This window comes from Eschrichtius robustus, chromosome 4 (assembly GCF_028021215.1).
Source record: "Eschrichtius robustus isolate mEscRob2 chromosome 4, mEscRob2.pri, whole genome shotgun sequence".
Classification (NCBI taxonomy): Eukaryota; Metazoa; Chordata; class Mammalia; order Artiodactyla; family Eschrichtiidae; genus Eschrichtius; species Eschrichtius robustus.
In genome coordinates this window covers 148,323,367-148,342,797 of record NC_090827.1, presented here as the reverse complement: position 1 = coordinate 148,342,797, position 19,431 = coordinate 148,323,367, and the positions used below count along the sequence as shown (strand labels likewise).

Here is a 19,431-nt window from a genome sequence, read left to right as displayed (position 1 = left end):
GGACCATAAAAAGAATTTATATCCTCAAAAAAGAACTCAATTTGTTTAAAAAAGAGCAACGGGGAAAAAAGCGTTTCCCCGCCCCTCCCCCACCCCCCCCCCCTCCCCCGGTCATTTTGGCTCACAAGCTTTTCCGCGTCACTCCAGGTCTCGCAGCGACTCGCCTTCAGGAAGCATCCCTGGAAATCCAACCACTCTCCGTGAGGAAGTTTAAAATCCTTTTCTTCAGGACCTTGTCCAGGTAGCTGGGCAGGCGGCTTTTGGAGGGGATGCCCTGCCGCTTCTGGAGGTGGTCCTTGATGATGATGGTCTTCACGGTCACGTAGCGAGCGGGGCTCAGGTTCACGGAGCTGCAGAGCACCTTCTCGCGGTCCGACAGCAGCTCGAAGCCGGGCAGGTTCTCGATGGCGGCGAATTCGCTGTCCTTGCCGTCCTCCTTCCCCCGCTTGGAGCCGGCCGTGTTCTTGTTCTCCTTCCGCTTCTCCCGCTTGTGCCGGGCCGCCTCGTACTCGGCCGATTCCTCCATCTTGGTGATGCCGTTGCGCCGGTACCGCTGCAGCTCCCGGATCTTGGCGCGCAGCATCTTCTCCTTGTGCATGTTCTCAAACAAGTCGTCGGACTCCTTGCAGGACATGAACTGGTAGAGCGGCCGCAGCTTCAGCCGCAGCTCCTTCTCCTCCTTGGTGACCTTGCGCTTGGCCGTCTTCTCCTTCTCCTTCTTGTCCTTGCCCAGGAAGGCGGGCACCAGGTTGTAGTCGCGCGCGATGTTCTTGCGCCGCTGCCGCTCCTTGAGCTTCCGCACGTACATGTCCACGTGCGCGCGCTTCAGCTCGATCTCCACGTCGTCGTCGTCGTAGTTGACCGAGAGCCCGCTGATGAGCGTCTCGGCGTCCTGGTCGTACTCGATCTCGTAGTCGTCCCGCAGCGGCATGTAGCCCAGCTGCTGCTGCTCGGCCACCGAGATGTCTAGGGGAGGCAAGGGGGTGGTGAGGCTGGGAGACAGGGGGCCTCCACTGGGGCAGGTGTGGTCTGTCACCCGATTGGGGATGGTGTCGGGGATGCAGGCTTTCCCCAGGTTTCCGTGGATGTACATGCTTACATAATGCTCCATCACTTCCTGGGGAGTCCGGGAAGCGCCAACGTGAGCAGCCATATCCTCCTACAACGGCAAAGGTCAGAGGTCATTTCCAAAGTCAGAGCGTCAGACTCAGCGTTCGCGATTCCCTTAACGCTTTCACAAAGGTTCACCTGAACTACTTCCTATGGCATCATTATGGTCCCCTCCCCAGAGACACTCCTCCTGCACATTCCTTAGGGCTGGGCTGATCACGTGGAAGTCAGCGCTCGAGGGAACCTTCGAGGATTCCGCCCGCCCGTGAGAAAGTGAGGACCCAGAGAGGCGCCAACATGCGCGGGGTCACGGTGCGAGCTGGCAGCAGAGCGGGGCTGGAACCCACGCCTGAGATCCCGACTCTGCTCCGGGCTCCCTAAGAGAGCGAGCGGAGGCCCCTGGCACGGGCTGATCTGCCCGCCGCACGACCCGCTCTCGGGGCGGCTGTCTGGCTGAGGGGCTCACAGGATGCGGGCGCACAGCCAGAGCCCTGGGGTGCACGCCTCATCCCAGCCCACCTCTCCATTCCCAGACCAGACAACAGACACGCCCGGGTCTCCATCGCGCTGCCCGCCTCCCAACAGAAAGGGCCGAGGCCCGGTCTTTGACACCCCGGCCCCAGAGGTCCGCCTGTCCCTTTCCTAGGGGGCAGTCGCGTTGAGTGGGAAAGAGCCTTTCAAAGGGGAAGGTGGGCCATCACTTCTGACAGCCCCCGTGGCCTGGCGGCTGGAAACGCCCGGGCTGCAAGCAGGCGTTCATTCCGCGAACACAGAGTTATTAATGGGAGGAAATTGTACAACTCCCTCAATCTTTTCCTTCTGCCAAGAGGCCTCTTCCTCAAAGTCAACCGCTAAAGCCACTTCAGAAAGTAACTGCCCAAAATGCGCACTCATTCACCGGCAGCCACTCAGCACCCCGCCCGCCTCGCTCACCCCGCGCTCTGCCCTCCCGGCTCTGGCAGCCGCCGGGGCGCCGCACAGGCTGCCTTCCGCCCCAGAAACGCGCGCCCCCCCCCGCCCCCCGAGATCGGGATGGTCCCTGCACCCCCAAAGGCCAAACTGGAACCCAAGAAACCAGCCAGTCTCCTCGGGCTGACGCTGCTGACAAACTGGGCATGGAGGGGAGGGGAGGGGAGGGAAGCATTAGGAAGGATCCCTGGCACAGTGACCAGACCCAGCGTCCCTCCCGGAGGTGCTGCACAGAGGGCGGGGCTGAAAGGCACCGGAACAAAGAAGGCAGGACCAGGACCTAACTGCAAGGCCTCTTTCTGAGCACCATGCAGGGAAAAGGGAGGACCACAGCTAAAGCTAGACTCTGTCTCATGGAGAAACTACATGGTTTCTTCTTTAAAAATCACTCTTAGCGGGCTTCCCTGGTGGCACAGTGGTTGGGAATCCTCCTGCCAATGCAGGGGACACGGGTCGAGCCCTGGTCTGGGAAGACCCCACATGCCGCGGAGCAACTAAGCCCATGCACCAAGCTACTGAGGCTGCTCTCTAGAGCCCGCGAGCCACAACTACTGAGCCCGCGAGCCACAGCTACAGAGCCTGCGCTCTAGAGCCCGTGCTCCACAACAAGAGAAGCCACCGCAATGAGAAGCCTGTGCACGGCAACAAAGAGTAGCCCCCGCTCGTCATAATCAGAGAAAGCCCGTGCGCAGCAACGAAGGCCCAACACAGCCAAAAATAAATAAAATAAAATAAATAAATTTATATAAAAAAAAAAAGACACTTAAAAAAAAAAAATCACTCTAAGCATCAACTCTGTCATTATCCTTCCCCAGGAAGCATTTCATCCAAAAAACAACAAAACAAAAGCAAGTCACAACCATTCCCAGCAGCTACTGTCACTGACCCAGGCTGGCCACTCCCTCCTCGGAGCCTTGAGTCCCACAGTAAAGGAGCAGGAGGCCCCCCTCAGCGGCCGGTGAGGCTCTCGTGGACGGTAACGGTCTTCCCCTGGCTCCACCTTGGGGCCCAGGAGCCCCTGTGACACACTGGGAAGACACTGTCCCTGACCCACGCCCTTTCGGGAGCATGTCACCCTGGTGAGCGTGTCTGGGGAGCGGGACTGCCCGCCTGCGCCTGGTCTGAGCTGCCAGCTCCGGGAGCCGTACCCCTCAGCCTCTCCCCCTCACCGCAGCTTCCACCCAGGCTGCGTGGGTAGGAACTTGGGCCCCCGATCTGGGCCCCGTCCCTGGTCCGGTGCAGACCTGCTGTGAGAGCTCTGCCCTCCAGCAAGTCTGCTGTCCACCCTGAACCCCAGCGACCTGCCTCCCAGAAATCATCAGATGCTCAGAGCACCACACTGAGGGTAAAATTTAAACCCTGAAAGAACAGAAGGATTCTCGGCAGCAAAGCTGCATCTGACCAAACCAAGGTATTTTTATTGATCTGAGGTTCTCTCCATCAATCCCGACACTCTGGGAACAGAGAGCAGAGGCTGTGGAGGCAGCAAGGAAGCCCGGGGGCCGCAGGCCGGGGATGCACGGCGCGTCCTCCCGGCGAGGGCTCTCGGGACCTCACCCGCGTTTGCTCCCACATGGGGCAGCTGAAAACGCACGCAACAGAAGGGTGTGTTCACGCTGCTGCCCTCGTGCCCAAATGGCTGGGAGACAGAAAGCTCTCCGCCTGTGGTGCATCAGACACCTTCTAAAGACACACGACTCCAGCCCCGTCCCCCAGGGCATCAGGTGAGGTTGGCAGGGGGCCACTTCACTGCACACCTTCTTATGACTTAGCGTTTTCAACGTTATGAACGTACTGCCCATTTTTAAAACTAAGGAAAAGTCCCAAGCAGAGGGAAGCATCAGGAGAGGGGACCCTGGTCGGCTCTGTTCACCACTGTGAGGCCAGGGCCCGGCAGCCAACCCCAAATTACAGACGCCCCACAAGCACCGGGCCAGTACTCCCCACAGGTGTCCCGGGCCCAGAGACACGGAAGGAAGCGTGCAGCCCCAGAGCGGACGAGACGTAGCAGCTACCTCAACGGGGGTGCTGGTGGGACCGCGGGCCTGTCTGTGCGTGAGCTAATGGCTCTGGGCTGCTTCCCGCACTGAGCAGATGCAAGATGCTCACATTTCGGGAGGGATTCGGTGTGCTGGTTTTTCACTTCTTTTGAGTAAAACTACAAGTATTTTTTAAGTAAAGTTAAATTCTGCCTCAATTCTCTGTTTACACAGGTCTAAGATTTTCATCCAAAATGTTTAAAGGAAAAACATACAGAGCCCTTAAAAGACACGGCTCTTGTGTTCCGGGGGGCGACACCCCAACGCTTCCGTGGCTCCACGCCTTGCTCTGCAAATATCCACACTCCCGCGGCTGCGTGGCGGCCAGGCGGGCGGCCTGGGCTCCCAGCCCCGCCGGGCAAGCGGGCCACACAGCTGTGGGCCCTGTGCTGACTCCTCAGTTATCCAGCTCCTCTTCAGGTAACAAAGGGGGTCGCCGGCTCCAGATGGACCCAGGCGATGGGTATTTATGAAGCCACAGATCAGTGGGGCTAGCGCCCTGTCACCCCCATCCTGGGCTAGGAGCCCAGGCACCCCCATCAGCAAGCACGCCAGCCACTGCCTAAGGAAGGCCACTGCTGGGAGAGACACTGGCCGCCAGCTACAGCTGAGAGAATCGCGCCCCCAGGGGCCACCACATTAGCTTAATGAGCAGTGAACAAGGCCCAGGAAAGCACGCAAGGTCCTAGTTTCCAAGGACCCTCGAACAGTGAGGGTCATAATGGAATAGTCTAAATGACAGCGATGGCCCAGCTCTGATTCTAATAGGAGTCCACAGAAGGTAGACAGGTTCAGGGAAGCGAAACCACAGTAATGAACATATTTTAAAAGATGATGGTTAAAAACAGCAACAGCACTCCTACCACAGGCCCAGCACCCTGCTCGTCACACCCTTCAATCTTCACGTGTCAGTGGTCACACAAGTGAGAGAAGTGGCCCATCACCACGTTACAGCGTCCCATGTGACAGCAGGCAGGTGAATGGGAGGGAAGTTCTTTCCCTCACATGTTCAAGGTCAAAGTTGTTTCTTAATCCAGATAGATGGATAGACAGATGGACAGAGGATGGATGGACGGAGGGACAGATGATCAGAAGGATGGATGGACAGACAGACGGCTGGGCAGGCAGAAGCAACAAAAGTGAGTTTGGGGGAAAGAGATTTGAAGAGAAAGTTCCCTTCAAGCACCACTAGAACTAAACAAGGAACACAGCTGTATCCTGCGGTTGGCTCCGCTCCTGCCGCAGCACGCAGTACCACACCGGTAAGCAGCCCAAAGCCTAACGCTAAACGCTTAGGAAAAAAGAGACTCCCATCTTTGCCAAAAGGTAAGGAGAGTTAGGTATGCTGCTTCCTGAAGTCCTCAGAAAAATAAAGGAAAACGTGTCGCTCAGACACTGAACTGGGCCCGTGAGGTCTACTTTCCAAGGTCACTAGACCCAGGCCAGGATGCAGCCTCTCCAGGAGAGGAAGGAGGCCCAGTGGGCAACAGCTCCCCCGGGCTCTCTGGCTGCTCTGCACGCCCTCCGGCCTTTCCAGGCGCACTCATGCCAGCCGCCAGCACCTGAGCAGGGAAAGGAAGAAAAAACAGTCCAGAGAACCGGCAGCACTGCGGGCCGGCCCGCTCCCACCAGCGGGGCTGCCTCGGGGTCTCTCCCCTCCGTGCTGGCCGCTCTCGCCCGAGGCGGCCACTGCCCCTCCTGACCTGAAGGTCTGCTCGCCGGGCTGCTGTGCCGACATCCTCCAGACAAATGCCAACTACTTTCCACGTGCACAGGCTGGGGCCGGGCTTCGCGACCCACTCCTGGCTCCACCCCTTCACTGCGCAGTAACTCAGACGAATCACTTCTCTGTGCCTCAGTCTACTTGTCTAAATTACGGAGGTAACGCCACCACCTCCTTCACGGGGCAGAAGGGGGAGTTAATGAGGTGACACACGCACAGTGCTTAGCCCAGTGTCGGGCACAGTTTGCCCCCATGGATGTTGGCTACTGTTACTACTACGAAGCCATCAGCGTCACTTCCACAACCTGTGTTTATTCTCAAGACCCAGATCATCTCCTGAAGGGAGCCTTCGATGATCCCCAGAACTAGGTTCAGATTCTGGCTCAATTACTTACTAGCGTGGGATCCTTATCCTCTCAACTTCTGCTTCTTGATCTGTAATTCCTCCTCTTAAAGGGTTTGGTCAGGATAAAACAAAAACCATCACGAATAGTAACAGTTAACGTGTACGAGCCTTTACATCTGTCACCTCATTTCATCCTCCTAGCAGTTCCCACGAGGTACCATGACTTTTACTCCCCACGTTTTACGGACTGGGAGAATAACCCTAGGTGAAGCTACCCCCGAGGGCACCGGCCAGCACTCGCCCACCCAGTGGCGCAGGGCACACCAAGAGCAGGCCGTGCAGTCAACTGCTTTCTGAGACGTTCAAAAGGCAGCGCAAGGCCCCGCCGCCGGGCTCCCGCTCTCCTTTCCAGACGGACCGCATCACAGAAGTGCGGCCACGGCTCCCTCTCTGACCTCCGGGATGTGTGAGGGCACCGCACGACCTACTTCTTCCCGGGCAGAAAATTCAGTCCAATCTTTGTGCACAAACCAGTGCCTTTCACAGAACGACTATCTCTAGCGTCACAGAGCACCCTTCCTGTGCAGGCTGGCGGTTCTGCTCTAGAGCATCCTGAAGAGCGCACATCCTTTCTCGGCGGCAGCGTCTGCCTGGGAGGCGGAGGTCCGGAGGCCGGCTTCACTCCAGAGGCTCAGGGGCCAGGCCTGGGGCTGGCGTGCGCCGCATCTCCCGAGAGGGGCACGGCTCCAGCTTCCTTTTTCTTTAAGGGAAGAAGCCTCAAGGGGACAGAAGCAACCCAGCAGCCCCAGGGGCTGGGGCAGAGACCCCGAGAGCAGCCAGGACGCCGCAGGGGCCCCGGGGCAGCAGAGAGTGAGTGGCCTGCGGGGCCGGGAGAGAACGGGGTCCAGGGCGGACTCAGAGCCCGGAGGGCGCTCCGCAGCCGGCTCCCCCCACGGCTCTGCTGGCGCCCAGAGGAGCGCCCGGGCCGCCCGCCACCGGGACAAAGGGCCGGAGCCTGTGACAGGGACGCGAGCAGGAGCCCGGGCACCGGCCTCCCTCAGTCACTCCTTACACTCGTCCGCCTGCCCCGTGGACTAAACCTGGGCTTCGGACCCGGACCTGCAGCCCCACCTGGGCCTCCGCGCCCCCGCGTGCACGTGTGCCCTTCTCCCGGACTGGCTGCGAGGACCCCGGGCTGGGCCAGCCCCCTGCGCCGGAGCCCCGCGCGCTCACACGGGGCCCTGGACACGGCCACTGCCTCCTCCAGCCCCGGCCGGTCACCTTTTACAGTGAAGAGAACAGCCTGTCTGCCTCTGGGGGCTGGGAGGACGCCCTGGGCCGCCCACCCCGCATCGTAGGCCCCAGACCTTCCCCTGCCTTCCAGCCCGACCCCTCCTCTGGGATGCGCTGCTGTCCGGGTCAGGGCCGCCTCCGACCGCAGAGGTTGGTGACTAACACGGGTCTCTTGTCTGTGCTTCCAGGTCATCAGCCACTGCAGGGGCCCTGTCCACCTCCCTAAACTCACTCAGGATTCACCAGCTCACACAGGGGACTGGCCCTCAAGGGGACTAAAGCCTCTCAGGTCAAATCAGGCTACCTGTGAAAGAGCTTGAAAAAGCTGTGTGCCCCCCACTGCAAAACACAGCATGGCAGGTCCTCAAAAAAATTACACAGATCCAGCAATTCCACCTCCTGGTATTTACCCAAAATAATAAGGACTCCAGGAGATATCTGAACACCTACGTTCACTGCAGCATCATTCCCAACAGCCAAAAGTGGAAGCAACCCAAGTGCCCATCGATGGAAGACTGGATAAACAAAAGGTGGTCCATCCACACACTGGAGTATTAGTCAGCCTTAAAGAGGAAGGAAGTCCTGACACCTGCTACAACACTGACGAACCTGGGGAACATTATCGTAAGTGAAGCAAGCCAGTCACAAAAGCACAAACGTTATTACATGAACCCACTTATGTGAGGTCCCTAGGACAGGCAGACCCATAGGGACACAAAGTAGAAGAGCAACTACGAGGGGCTGGGGGAGGTGGAAACGGGGGACAGAGTTTCTGTCTGTGAAGATGTTCTGGGGATGATGGTGGTGATGGCTGCCCAACGTGAATGTACTCATGCCACCGAACTGGACACTTACAAATGGTTAAAATGGCAAAGTTTACGTCATGTATGTTTTACCACAATAAAAATATATACTTTTTTTTAAATAATAGAAGTTTTAAAAGTCACACGCCTGGGCTTCCCTGGTGGCGCAGTGGTTGAGAATCTGCCTGCCAATGCAGGGGACACGGGTTCGAGCCCTGGTCCGGGAAGATCCCACATGCCGCGGAGCAACTAGGCCCGTGAGCCGCAATTACTGAGCCTGCGCGTCTGGAGCCTGTGCTCCGCAACAAGAGAGGCCGCGATAGTGAGAGGCCCGCGCACCGCGATGAAGAGTGGCCCCCGCTCGCCACAACTAGAGAAAGCCCTCGCACAGAAACGAAGACCCAACACAGCAAAAAAAAAAAAAAAAAAAAAAAATATATATATATATATATATATACACACACACATATAAGAGTCACACGCCTTGCTCCACATCAGTGGTTTTCGAGTAGGGTCCCTGGGCCAGCAGCAGCGTCACCTGTGAAGTGGTTAGAAATGCAGATTCTCACACCAAGCCTCAGACCTGCTGACTTCAGAACCCGGAGGGGGAGGGGGGACAGGATTCGTGTTTAACAAGCCGTCCAGGGTATTCTCAATCACAATGCTCTGCATAACCGTATTCATTCTAGCTGGTTTCTCCACCCAGGCTCTTCCCTCCTCCTCCTCCCCATCCTTAATGGCAATTAAGAACCCCGCTGTCGGGAGGCTCACAGGATGGACCTACCCGTTCCCACCAGCACACAGAAGGGACTTTCGCCTGGTTGAGGAGGTGACCGTTCTCATGGTCCCCAAACGAGGCTCTGCTGACCCACTGCATTGGGACTCCCTGAGAATGTCTGTAAACACCTATTTCCAGACCTCACCCAGGGGCTACTCTGTGCACCTAGCACAGGGGCTGATATAAAACGGGCCCCAAGTAAGTGCCGGATGAACAAATGAACCAACGACTGCACAGCGCAGCGATCACCTACATATCCGGCATCACCTGGCTGCCGGATGCCTACTGTCATCTACAAGAGTAAAACTCCTTGTGCAGGACATTCCACCTGCCTCCGATAATTAGGCCGAATGTATGTGCACAAGCACAAGCCCCCGCAGAGCCCACAGAGAACTTCGCATCCTTTTTCAGTTTGAAATCTAGCTTCAAGGCCAGCTTGAACCCCACCTCCTCCTAGAGTCCTCCTGACCACCGTCTGTCTGCAGGAGCCCGGGCCTCCCTCAAACCGTTCGATGCTCCAGCAACCAATCCACAAACGTAGAATATTTCACCCTTGTGTTTACGTCTGTGTCTGCGTTCCTGTAGGATCCATGTCTCATTCTGAATCTGCATAGCGTCCACCACACGACCGGCTGCCCTGGGGGGAGGAGGTCTCAATACCCACGGTGATGAGACCCTGTGGGCCCACCCGCCAGCCCTGCCCCGGTCTCGCCGTCACAGCTGTGTGTACCCCCGACCCCCGCGGCTCGTCCCCAAACCCTCCCGGCCTTACTGCCGGCACCCCTCGGCCGGGCCCGCAGCCCCGGGACGCGGCGTGAGTAGATGGCCCGGGCTACACAGCGGCCTGTCCCCACGAAGTCCCCACGACCCCGCGGAGAAATCGGAATGAAGGGTGTCACCTTCCTCCGCGCCACCATCCCCACTGCCTTTCTCCACACTCCACACTCAGCCCGTGAAAGCCAGTTCCTGCGCCCGCCCCGTCACCGTCGCCCCGCCCCGCCCACTCACCTCCCGCCGAGCCGGGTCCAGACCTGGCTCCCGCGTCGCTCTTTACCCCAGGAGGTTAAGGCCCAGGCTCCGGGTCAGGCCTGTGTCTACACCCTGGCTCCACCGCGTGGAAGGCTGGGGCATCCTGCACGAGTACTTTAAGTTCTCGGAGTCGCTGTTCTTCAGCTGTAAACTGAGAGCCACCCCACAGGGCTGCTGGGAGGAGCGTCACCCAGAACCGGCGCTTGCTAACGACGGCAAGCGTGGGACACGCCACTTACGAGCTCACACCTGGGAACGACACACATCTCAGAGCAGCAGAGGAGCTTCTGACGACGCACAGTGAAGCTCAGGGTAAAGCAGCCCCAAAGAGCACAGCTACAGACACTAGAGCCGGCGCCTCGGCGTGGCCTGTGGACCTCCAGGCCTGGCTAGCCTCCCCCAGAACCCACCACCGGTTCAGCAGGGAGAAGCACCCGGCTTTGTCTCTCGTAACAGCTGAGCCTGCTGCCAGCCGGGAGTGGGAATCTGCATTTTTAACAAGCTCCCCAGGTGATTCATGTGCAAGTTAAAGTTGAGAACGCCCTCCCAGCTTCCTCCCATACACTACAAATGTTTTAGTCCCCGGCTTGTTTTTCGAGTATTTTCCACAGTGCTGCAGGGCAGGCAGTGTAGACAGTGCAGCTAGGAGCACGGACTCTGAAGTCAAACTATTCAGTTTAAAACCTGCTGCACTGGGCTGCTGGGAGGATCTCACAAGAAGCGCAGGAGAGCTCAGCATGGTGGCCGGCACCCAGCAAGGCTCTTGGTCCACGCTAGCTACTTTGAGCTGCTACTGTAGAGACAAGAGGTGCAAGAATAAGTGGGGAAGGGAAGGCTCTCTAAGGCAGTGATATATAAGAAGAAAGACCAGTCACGAGCCCTGATCTGGCGGAAGAACTCTCTAAGCAGAAGAACTAAAAAATGATCAAGGAGGGTAGCAGCTGGGATCCCAGGGGTAGGCAGGTACTATAAGGCCTGCAGGCCCTGACGTTTCATCTCCAGAAAACTGGAAGCCACGGAAAGCTGATGTGACGTGACGTGTCCTCAAAGATCACTCTGATCCTGTTGCCTGGAATGGGCTGCAGGGCACAAGCATGAAGCAGAGAGGCCAGTAAGGAGGCTCCCGAAGTGGTCGGGCGAGAGATAAACATCAACCTGGAGGTCGGGCGAGAGATAAACCTCAACCTGGACTAAGGCTGAGAGAAGTGGTTAGATTCTGGAAATATTCTGAAGACAGGCTGCTACTGAACTGGACCCAGAAGGCCCTGAGGATGGTTCTTCATTTGTAGCCCGAGTAACTGCTCGAGGTGTGAGATCTGGGTCAAGGAACGTCGAGATGTCCGGGAGATAAGCACGAGGATGTCAGGGATGGGTTCGCGATCGAAGGCTGGAGCTCAGGGCAGAACTCCAGGCTCAGGACCAAATGCTCACAACACTGTAAGCCCCTGAAGACCCGGGTGAAGTCCTTCTGTAACATGCACAGAGCAGATGCTCAATACACATCAATAAACGGCATTTCAGAACAAAGTGAGGAGGAAGGTTTTCGCGGGTGGCCATCATGATGCTGGTGCCTAGGTGAGAATTTGTACAGCAGCGTCTCTAAGGAGTTGGGGAGAAGAGTAAAGATTCCAGGGCTGTGAAACGGGTACTGGTCCCTGAAGACTGGCTCACTTTATAGAAACAAAAGCAGACATAAATAAAGGCAGGGTGTGTTTGGGAATGTGCGGAGAAGTGTGGAATGCCTTCCAGTAAGCCCAGGAGGAGAGGCGTACGGTCGGCCCTTGGTATACGTGGGTTCAACCCCGCTTCGCCATTTTATACAACGGACTGAGTACTGGAGGACTTTGGTGGCCTGGGAGGGTTCTGAAACGCATCCCCCGTGGATACTGAGGGCCGGCTGTACTGCTGGAGAAGTGGCAGCAAGATGAAACACTGGTTCGGGGAAGCTGGGGGACCATCAAGTGGAAGGGTCGGGAAAGATGGGGAGCTGGGGTCAGGTCTCTCCTCCCTACTTCTCACAATGCCTGGAGGTGGCCGCACATCCTTGGCGGCTGCGGCCCAGAGTACAGCCAGGCTTTCCCCTTCCAATAGGGATGAGAGCTTTCTCTTGCAGAGTGAAAAGAGCGCTCCTCAGGGACCACCTAGAGAAGCGCCGCCACGTCTCTCTCTCTCTCAAGGAGCCCGAGGTAAACGAGTCCAGTCCAGCTCTCGCCTTTTACTCTCAGATAAGTGTCCCCATAGAAACCTCCTGACAGAGGAAGAGACCAAAACCCAGGACGGGACGCTCCTGTGGCGGAACCCACTGAGCCCTCCTCACACGAGGTCCTGGTGTCGCAGGGACGCCAGGATGAACAAGTGCCTGGCAGGGGACACAGGCCACAAAACGAGCAGGGCCATGAGGGCAAGGTGAGCGCCTGCGAGGCGGTGGGAGAGGCCGCGGGCCCGTGTGGAGCTCGTCTGGCCTTCACCACCACTGTCCTCCAGGCAAACCCAACTCCTTCCTCGGGCGCCTACTGCTGTCAAGTCTGCGGACCTGCCTGTGTCCCCAGACTCCCACTCCGTCCGGTGTCTCGCCCAAGGGGTGCACCCGGCAGACACCTACGGAAGTAATCCCAAAGGCGGGGAAAACGGCCCTGGTGTCAGACAGCCACGGTCCGAACCCCCGCTCCGCTACTTCCTGCTGTGTGACCTTGGGCGGGTGGCTTAACCTCTCGGCGCCGGGTCTGGGGCGTGAACCGGACCTGTCCCCCCGGCCCTCCGCGGCCGCGCCGAACCCGCAGGTGCGCCGGCCTCCCGGCCCGCTGCTCACCCAGTTTCCGAAGCCGAACTGCTCGATGGCATCCAGCAAAAGCTGCTCCTCGCGGCTGGTCCAGCCGCCCTCGGCCTCGGGCCCCCACAGCGTGAAGCGCCCGCCGTCCACCAGCTGGTAGCCGTGGTAGCGGCGGTGGTGGCCGATCTCGGCGCCGGCCGAGAAGCACTCGGGGCACAGCTCGATGTCCTGGCACTCGGTGCAGCGGAAGCGCAGCGGGCTCACCTCGGCCAGGCAGTACACGCAGTACTTCTTACCGAGCTCCGCCATCTTCCCCCGCCCGCCGCCCGCGCCCGCCGCCGCCGCGACCGCCGTCAGCGCGCCGCCGCCCGGGCCCGCCGCCGCGGTCCAGCAACCGTCGCCCGCCGCCGCGGCCGCCGCCACCGCGCCGCCCCGCCCAGGCGCCGCCAGAGCCGGCCTGCCGGGCCGCGTCCCGCCTCAACACGCAGGCGCCCTCGGGCCGGCCCGGCCGCCGCCGCCGCCGCCGTCGCCCCGCTGCACCGCGCAGGCGCCCCGCGCGCGCCACCGCGCGGGGGCCTGGCCCGCCGCTCTGCGCCTGCGCGCCCCTAGGGCCAGCCGCCCGCCACTCCCAGAGTCTCCCCGACGCCCCGCCCCAGGCCGGGCGCGGGGAAAAGGGCGGAAAGGAAGCGCGGCGGACGCGCCACGCCCCTCGTGGAGCGAGCCCACGCCCTCCCCCAATCAACGCTACCCGTCGTCCGGTCGCGACCTCCCATTGGCCTGCTCTTGCTAGGAGGCGGGGAGAAGGGGGCAGGGCGTCAGGCGGACGTCCAGCCAATTGCCGGGCCCACCGCGCGCGCCCCTGGTTGCCCCTGGAAACTTCACAGCCTGCAGCCGGGGTCCGCGGCGCCGGCCCGGAGTGAGGGAGATGGACGACCGCTCCGACCACACTGGCGACCCCGAGAAGGAAGATGGAGATGTGGAGAGCCTGGCCTCACGGCTGTCCGGGATCAAAACCAGCTCTGGCCCCCAGTCCCCGGCCGAACCCGCGGAGCCGGAGCCGGAGGCCGTAGAGGCTTCAGAGGAGGGCGCCGAGCCGGCCGAGTCCCAGGAACGGCCGGCTGCCACCGAGGTTGCTGACGAGAAGGGGCCCGGAGAGCCGGAGTGGCCGGCCGAGGCCGAGGCGGAGGCCGAGCCAGGGGACCTGGCGGAGGCCGGGCCTGAGGAGCCAGCCAAGCCGGAGCCCGAAGGCGGCCCCGAGGAACCAGAGAAGGAGGAGTGGGAGGAGAAGGAGGAGTGGGAGGAGGAGGAGGACGAGGACGAGGAGGAGGCGGAGGTGGCGGCGGAGCCGAGGAGGAAGGAAATCCCATCGCAGGTCTCTCTGCAGCAGGCCACGGCCGGCAAGGAAGAGGCTGCGCCAGATCGAGAGGCTGAGCGGGAAGGACAGCTGGCGGAGGAAGGAGAAGAGAGCGAGGAGAGCGAGAAGAAGCTCGTGCAAGGAGGCCTGGGGAAGACCGAGGACGAGCTGGGGGATTTGGACGAGGGGCTAGAGCTTGGGAGTTGCGATTGGACTGAGGAGGTGCAGACGCAGCAGGAGCAGCAGCTGCGCGCCGAGCTCCTGGAACAGTACCGCTCCCTGATGGTGGCGCGAGGCCGCTACCAGCGCTACAACATCTACCTGCAGCACAAGATCTTCGAGGCGCTGCGCAAGAAGAAGGGCCTGGATGCAGCCGAGGTGCCCGAGAAGGGCGCGGAGCCTGAGGCCCCCGAGAAAGAGCAAGCATACCTACGCCATCTGGCCATGCTGGAGGATCTGAGGAAGCAGGAGTCAGATGACCTGCGCTGGTACCACCGCGAGCTGGACCAGCTGAAGCAGCAGTGCAAAGAGAAGCTCTCCCGGGCGGAGAAGGAATGGCGACGCTTGCAGGCACTCAAGAAGCAGGTGGTGATGCAGGCCATGGGCAGCTGTCGGACGAGGGGTGGTCGCCAGGCCGCTCTGCGAGAGGTGGAGCAGATCCAGGCGTTGGAGGATAAGAAGGAGAAGGAGATAAGCGCCGTGAGGCTAGAGAACGTGCAGCTGAAGCAGAGTTTGGTGCATTTTGAAAACAGGATGAGGGCCCAGGAGGACCTGACAGAGGGCCTGCTCCTGATAGATTTTGAACAGCTTAAGATTGAGAACCAGACCTTCAATGAGAAAGTCGAGGAGCGAAATGAGGAACTTTTGAAACTGCGCAGCAAGGTGACCAACAATGTGCAAATAATAACCCATGTGAAGGAAAAGTTACACTTTGTGGACATAGAAAATGCGTGTAAAAAGTCAGACCTTATGGAGATTGAGACTCAGGTGGCCCTAAAGAGGGACATCTTGACCAAGACTAAGCAAGCCCGAGACAGCCTGCGGATTGACAACATCAAGCTGAATCAGAAGTGCGGGCTTCTGGGCAAGGAAGCACTCCTTCGGGACATGGAAGAGAAGGTGGACAGGACTGCAGAGCTCAACCAGCGCTTGGAAGCCCTGAAGCACCATCACGCTGGGCTTATTCTGTCCTGCAGAGGCGTGAAGCAGAAGATCAGGGAGGCCAAAGCCTTTCTGCCTTCTTGACGGGAAGAGTCAGCAGAACGTCTTCAATCTCAGCAAACTTCATCCTTCGTTAACTCTTATTCTCCATTTCTTGCCATTCTTACAAAGGCCTATGATGTTTGGGATGGAACTGTGTTTTGTATTCTTAATTTTTCAGCTTCCCAATTAGTGCTGCGCACAAAATTGAGTTAGCACTCAGTTCATACAGGGTTAAGTAAAATGGGTACAGAGGAACAAACAGGGATGACTTACTCCTCATAAAAAGCTGTCAAAAGCCCTTTTATATCTGAGCAATTCCATAATTTCAGTGTCCTGACACTGAGGAGAACTGTTCTTCCTCCATGTGTGAGAGGGTTCGACAAATGGGCAGGGTGCCAACAACACTCCTGTGCATTAAGCTCAGTGTGAAATCCCCTTTGAATGCACTGAACTGTGTGGTCCTGAGTCGCCGGCTCAGTTCGAACCTCACTAATTCCCTTAGTCTAAAATTGTTATGCATGTAAGTAGCACTAGCTTCTGGGGTAATAAAAAAATAGCCAGGAACAGGAGGAATGAGAACCAGGGAAAGGAGCTGACGTTCCTTCGTCTCTCCTTTTCCAATGAAAGGAGGCTCAGTCTGTCTACTTAACTGTGAATGTTTGTTTCTGGCTCAACGAGTCTTCAATTCTAATGAAACGTTTTCTTGGATCCACGAAAGAAATGCATTGATCTGTGCCAAAAAATGAAATTTTGTTTTCCAGTGAAGACAGAATGGTGACTGTATTGTGTATTTTGCCAGGTGCAAAATATATGGACTGGCGACTGCCGACTGTCCATAAGCCTTCTGTTTTCAGCGAGATATTTTCAGATCTTGGACCCTCACTGTGCACATGATTTTCCTCTGTATCAAATATTAAAATGTCTCTCATTCCTTGAGTTCATGTAAGAAACCCCTGATAGGTCTATCTCCTTAACCTGGAATCAGTGATGAATATTTTCCGGTTTCTTTGATGCTTTTGGGAGCTAGGGGCTTGGTTTTATTTCTTCTTAATCTTAGCTTGAATTTTGAGATGTGCAGATTTGGGATTAACAGTATTCTCCCATCCCTAAACTTAAGAATAAGAAAGATCATAAGAAGGGTGATCTCTTTTTTGGTGCTAAACACCTTTAGAAACCCTTCTTTCTCTAGGCAGATGACTCAGTTGGTTGTGAGAAAATCACAATAACTTTCATCTTTTGATGACATGATTTTGTTTTCTAAAGTGTGTTCCCTTTAAACCCAATAAAGGTTGATTAAAACTCCTTTTCTTCAGCACACTTATACACTTTTTTATAACGTACTTATCAGAGCGCACAAACGTTACAAGGAGAGGAGTAAAAAGCTTTGCCTTCCTACTTCCTTCTCCTTATCCTTTACAATTTCTGTCTTCTCTCCATCCTATTCATCAAGACCTAAGTGAAGTAGTGAATCACTGACAAATAGAACTTGGTTTTCCCGGTGCCTCAAACTGAAAGCGACACAGGTGCACTAGGTTCTCTTGTGGCTGAGGAGGCTTGAAAGTCAAACTGGCAATAGGCTCGGTGCCTTCACCAAGCGAGCAGCTTTCATTATCAGTGTCCGGCCCCTTGGTTCACTAGAGAGAATAGGTATTTTCAGCTGATGCTGAACCACTGGCAGTTACCCAGGTGGATCCAAACCTTTCCTCATAAGCCTTCAACCCAGTGACTAGCAGGTCTCTGAGAGCACAAAGATACAAAATAGACTGATGAGGCTGGCCTTGCTTTAAGCAGCAAAGCTACCGATGGTCTCTCAAATTACATGACCTGTGCTGGAGGTGTTCCAATTGACTAGAAGATAAATAATCTTCTGTGGATTATTTCATAACGAGGTTCTTTCTAATGAGATTATAGGAGAACTCTTGATCATGAAACAGCAACACATTCACAAACTGTTTTAGACAGACTGCTGTCCGAGGAAGAATGCCAGGACCCTAAAGTATCCTCTCCCCTGTCTTACTGACAGCCCTCTGCACCCCACAGCAGCCTGCGTTTAGCCCCATGCCAGCCTTTGACCCACCGCTTTGTGACTGTCTGCTTCGTCCTCTGTGCCCCCGAGACAAAGGCCCCGGAACAGAAGGACTGTTGGCTTACCATCCGCCTTAGTGGCCAAGCACAGTGCCAAGCACATAATCAATGTTGAATAAATTTGTTGGACTAATGCATAATGTCAGTCTCATTTTCTGAAAATAAGGGTTACTTGAATGCCTATTGTATGTCAGGCACCAAGTTCTATGTCAGATTCAGAAACAATCACAGGTAGAAAGGAGGATTTCTCACGAAGTGCAACCACTGAAGAAAATGACAGGGGAGCAGCTTGCAGCCACGGGAAGAAGGACATACAGAGAGTTGTCCATTCCAGCAGAGACCCTGCCTTCCATGAGGGGAGAGTTAAAGAGTAGTGCCTGAGTTTGGACTAGAAACCCCTAGAACTAAGATTATTTTTATGAACACTAAAAGGCTAAAGATTTGTTTTTCATCTCCTTGTCAAAAAGTACAGGGCCTGAAAAATGCAGGCACGAGAAAATTTGAATGAGATGTTACATGAAACCAGCCTTCTGGGGGTTTTTTTGTTTTCAACACTTCATTCTAATTTCGAAATACAAATGCACAACCACTTCTAATCTTCAGGTAGACAGCCAAGGCCTTCCCTTAAGGGTAGATTCTTTGATTCTCGAATGACTGCACCCATTTTGAATTGTCTATGGATTTCAGAAACTTAAATTTCTTGTACAACAATCTCAGCGCAGACTCCATTATTATTTTCTTTCAGAATCCTGGCCACACCACTTCCTAAATCAGGCAAGTTGCTCAGCGTCCTTGTGCCTTGGTTTTCTCAGTACCCATTTCAGAGTTACTGTGAGGATCCAACAGATATTTTATATAAAGGCTTAACGTAGTGCCTGACACATAGTAAACGCCCAACAGATGTTAACTATTTTCCAGTTGTCTCACCCACACCCAATTCCATAGCATTTTAAAGAGATCTGCCTTTATTGAGACTTTTCAAAGCTTTTAGTGTTCTTAGAAACAACAATTTCTTTTTGCACCATCGGTTCACATAACATTAAATTATGTAAGTACAGTAACTACTACCACTGGCATAAACAAACTTTGGAAAAAGAATCACAATGACTTACACTCAACTTGCAGATGTGGACATGCCAGAGAGCAGCCTACTGGGCCAGGAACATTCAGGGTGAACTAGCCTTTTTTAAAAAATTGGTCTGAGTCGGATGTGTCCACTGTTACAGTGGGTTTTTTGTTTGTTTTTGGCAGCAGTGGCAGGAGAGAAGCAGGCACTATCTGGATAGAGCCCCAGGCATCTGAAAAAGAAACACTTTTTTATTGGTAAATGAAAATCATTTTTTGGTGACATCACATTGGAAATGTTTTACTACGTAAGTGGAAATACACGTTCATCTGCAGCCCTGATTTAGATTTTTGCCACTCAACAGGGGTGCCTGTCTATAAAAAGAGTGAATGCACCCCAATTTGGTACTGTTTGTTTTAAACTTTCAGGTAAGTCTTAAGTCAGAGTGATGAAGCGTCCAAATGCTATGAGTGAAAAGGACTCCAGGAGCGTACCTCCACTGCTTCCCATCTGAGGACTTCCTTGGCTCTAAGCTCCCTCCGCTGGCTGCGCCCTTCCTCTGGTCCACCTGGTGACCAACAGCTAACCCCAAGGCCCCGCTGGGTGGCCGGCACCTCCCCACCCCACTGGCAGCACCTCGTTCCCTCTCCTGCCTTCTCGGCAGGCTGCACACTGCAGGGGGTGGTTTTTGAACTGTCAGCCCACAAGTTTCTCTTGGGAAAACGGTCCCCAACTTCCGCTCCCACCCACGGCTCGCGCGTTGCACGGGGGTCCTCCCCCAGGGGCCGGCCGTCGGGCATGGCTCTACCTCCTCCGAGCTGAGGTCAGAAGTCCCAGAGGAAAGCTTCCGAAGGCCCCAGAGC

At 56.3% G+C, this 19,431-nt stretch overlaps 2 protein-coding genes across 2 annotated transcripts; one reads left to right on the top strand and one right to left on the bottom strand.

Annotated features, from left to right (window-relative positions):
* Positions 1-100: 100 nt before the first annotated feature.
* On the bottom strand, positions 101-13,196 carry TADA2B (transcriptional adaptor 2B). Its single transcript, XM_068543482.1, has 2 exons — positions 12,900-13,196; positions 101-1,159 (listed from the first exon to the last, which is right to left on the bottom strand). Exons 1-2 carry the CDS (start codon positions 13,167-13,169, stop codon positions 167-169), a joined length of 1,263 nt encoding a protein of 420 aa, XP_068399583.1. The 5' UTR covers positions 13,170-13,196; the 3' UTR covers positions 101-166.
* Positions 13,197-13,642: 446 nt separating this feature from the next.
* Positions 13,643-16,652, top strand: CFAP184 (cilia and flagella associated protein 184). The gene has a single exon (XM_068542348.1). The coding sequence runs from the start codon at positions 13,786-13,788 to the stop codon at positions 15,457-15,459; it is 1,674 nt and encodes a 557-aa protein (XP_068398449.1). The 5' UTR covers positions 13,643-13,785; the 3' UTR covers positions 15,460-16,652.
* Positions 16,653-19,431: the final 2,779 nt, after the last annotated feature.